We start from the raw sequence: 2944 nt of genomic DNA, 5'->3' as shown, positions 1-2944 counted from the left end.
TTAATGTTATTTACTTTTCTTTTTTAATACTCTAGAGCCCTCCATTCCAGGCTGGCTCCTTCCATTTTTACATTATCCATTATACACTGGACTATATACACTGGACACCACTTGACTATAATCTATTACAATGATAATTTAACTACAATCAGGGGGTCTGGTCCACCCACAGTCACATTAATAAGCAGCCATGACCATGTCACACATACATTAACCAAACTTTTATGTTCCATTTCCTTCAACTTTTAACGATAAAACACTGCAACAGAGAATCTAAAGTAGGTTATTGGATCTCTTACCACTGAAAAATTCCTTTATGGCCCTAAAATATCTCTAGTAGTGTGTTCTGACGTTCTTGTGCTATTGCAGTAATCTGCTAAAAGATTTTTCATCTTAGTCCAGTTTTCAAAGTTTTCTTTTGCTGTGTTGATGGTCAGTTGTGGAGGGTACTGTTGGCTTCTCAGAGGTCCGCATCAAAGGGTCTGCTGCTGACGGTGTTCACTGAGCGGGCAGGGGGGCTCTTGGCCCGTGGGAAGGACACATCGTCCTCCATTGAGTCCCTGGAGTACGGGACGCTACTGTTGCTGGCAGCGCTCCTGGCCCGACTGAGATTCGGCACTTCAACGCGCCTGGTCGGGGTCTTCGGTTCTCTGCGACGCATGACCTCTTCAACCCGGACCTCTCCTCGGTTCTTCCCTCCGCAGCAGCGGCAGATCCCGATGAACATAACGAAACCGCCCAAGACTTCAAATATCCCGCCGATGTAGCCCAGAATGATGCAGTAGCCGACTCGCGGAGTTATCAATGCTGTATTGACATTGGGCGTTGTGATGTTTGGGGGGCTGTGCGTGTACCAAGAGATCGGTATGATGGTCAAGACGCCTGAGCAAAAGATCAGCAGTCCACCCAGACCGGCAACTACCCAGTTAGGCCTGTCTTTCCAACAGCGGACCCCCGGGATGGCAACAGCCAACCCGATTAGAGTCACGATGAGAGAGGCCACCATCATACCCTGTGCGAGCTGTATGATCTTGTTACTGAAGTACTGGGTGTCCGCTTGGCCGCACCGAGCACCGGAGCTTATTGTGGATGCAATACAAATATCCCAGATTCCTTGTTCAATGAAGTTATCGGAAGGAAGATTGCTAATACCGTTCAGAGTCCTCCAGTTTGGGGCCACGGTCGCGACCAAGTCCAGCACCCAGCCGCAGGGAGCCATGACCATCCCGAAGATCAGGATGCCCGGAGTGCGCAAAGAGAGCCGCATCCACTCCTGCGTTGATTCCCTCGGCATGATCGCGGTTGTTGTGGTGGTTGCTGCTGCTGCTGCTGATGTGCCTCTTCTTACTCCTAAACACGTTGCAGTGACTAATTTCTACTGGGGCGATCAGCTTTGACGGCGTCGTCCTAAAAAACAAGTCCGACTGAAACTCAGCAGTGGGCGGGCCTTCATCTTCCCTTGCCCGTCTTGCCTGCCTCTGTCCCCAAATAGGACAGGTGTGGCGCTGTGTGCGTATGGGCGGGGTGCGCCTACATCTTCACCTGTAACTGCAAAAAGCAGAGTGCGCGAGCGGTGGGGGACGGGGGTAGTTTCGATTAGGCTTTTTGTCGTGCCAAAGTGTGATAAGTGATAAAGGATAAGAAAGATAGAGGTTTTTCTTTTCAGAGTAGCTGTTTGAAGCGTGGTGCAAACGTGTCTTCCGCTTTTAGGAGGTATTTAAAGCTTCTAATAGTGAAAGCTACCCAGACTTAAAAACTTAGGCAAGATATGATTTTTCGGATCTCCGGTTGCATTAACCTCCTAGGACCTGGCGTCGACATATGTGAACATCATATTTTGGGTTATTTAGACTATAATACTCAATTTTGCTCTACAAGGGCCTGATATCCACTTACGAGGACATTATACAGCTTCTGTTCTATCAAAATTTTAAATGAATATGTGGCTCTCATTTTTCTTAGAAACAGAAATCAGGTAAAAAAAAAAAATTAAAAAAGGATCTGGTAATTCTTTGTTTTTACATTCATCGGGTCCCAATATGCTCAAATATCAAAGAGAAATTAAAAATGCATGCTGTGGAAGAGTTTTAGGAGGTTAAATAACTAAAACGTTTTATTTATTTATTTTAACTCTTGTTTCATCAGAAAAAAGGGTTCTTGGGATTTTTTTTAAAGTGTTCTGATTAAGAAAGCGAGTAGTGTATTTAGTAGAGTTGCGTACCAGGACCCAGGGCTGGACTTGGACGAAAAATCGGTCCGGGCATTTTGACTAGAGGTATTATACAAAAAACCATAAAGCCTTTGAATAAAAACTAACTCTGTTGTGACAGTGATGTATACTGTCATGTTGTTATATATGTCTCATTCTAATAAACTTAAACCTACACCACCCTCCCTATTCTGGTATTCTAAACAGTGCTTAGCCAAAACCCAAAGTCGAGTTAACCTCCTGAACTATCTACAACATATGGTGGAAACCTGAAATTAAGACAGAGAAGACTAGAGGTGAGACATGATCATTACTGAATATTAAAAATAATAAATGACAGATTTAGTGATATTTTCATAAACTATTTATTTACCACATCAATGAACAGCATGGCAGGGCAAAATATTTTTTGTAACATGGCAACCTTTAAAAAGTGAAAGGAGACAGAAACACAGGTGAGAAAGAATAAAACTTAATTGACTTTTTGATGGCATTTTACACACAGTACTGGTACAGAATCTAGAAAATGTGGGAAAATACTGACATCATATACAGTACTTAGCTACTTCTGAAGAAATTATGATGGAACCCTGAAAAAAAATTACTATGTACAATAATGGATTTCTATGCATTTTACATCAGATGAAAACGTTGGTTGTAAGATTCAGATAATTATTTGTTAAAAGTGAGACATTTTAAATGAGATTAACAAAAGAAAAGCATTTCTTCGTGTCC

General features: G+C 42.9%; 1 protein-coding gene across 1 annotated transcript; it reads right to left on the bottom strand.

Moving 5' to 3' along the window:
* Positions 1-460: 460 nt before the first annotated feature.
* Positions 461-1294, bottom strand: LOC146628788 (claudin-23-like). The gene has a single exon (XM_085358080.1). It carries the CDS (start codon positions 1292-1294, stop codon positions 461-463), a length of 834 nt encoding a protein of 277 aa, XP_085214206.1.
* Between the last annotated feature and the right edge of the window lie 1650 nt (positions 1295-2944).

The sequence above is a fragment of the Diplotaxodon limnothrissa genome, linkage group LG7, assembly GCF_057381915.1.
Source record: "Diplotaxodon limnothrissa isolate DT_005_m linkage group LG7, D_limnothrissa_male_GT1.1, whole genome shotgun sequence".
In the NCBI taxonomy this organism is placed as follows: domain Eukaryota; kingdom Metazoa; phylum Chordata; class Actinopteri; order Cichliformes; family Cichlidae; genus Diplotaxodon; species Diplotaxodon limnothrissa.
This window is presented reverse-complemented; position numbering and strand designations above follow the sequence as displayed.

Bases quoted from the DNA above. Each gene is read 5' to 3' on its own strand.
- LOC146628788 (XM_085358080.1), bottom strand. From the start codon at position 1,294: ATGCCGAGGGAATCAACGCAGGAGTGGATGCGGCTCTCTTTGCGCACT.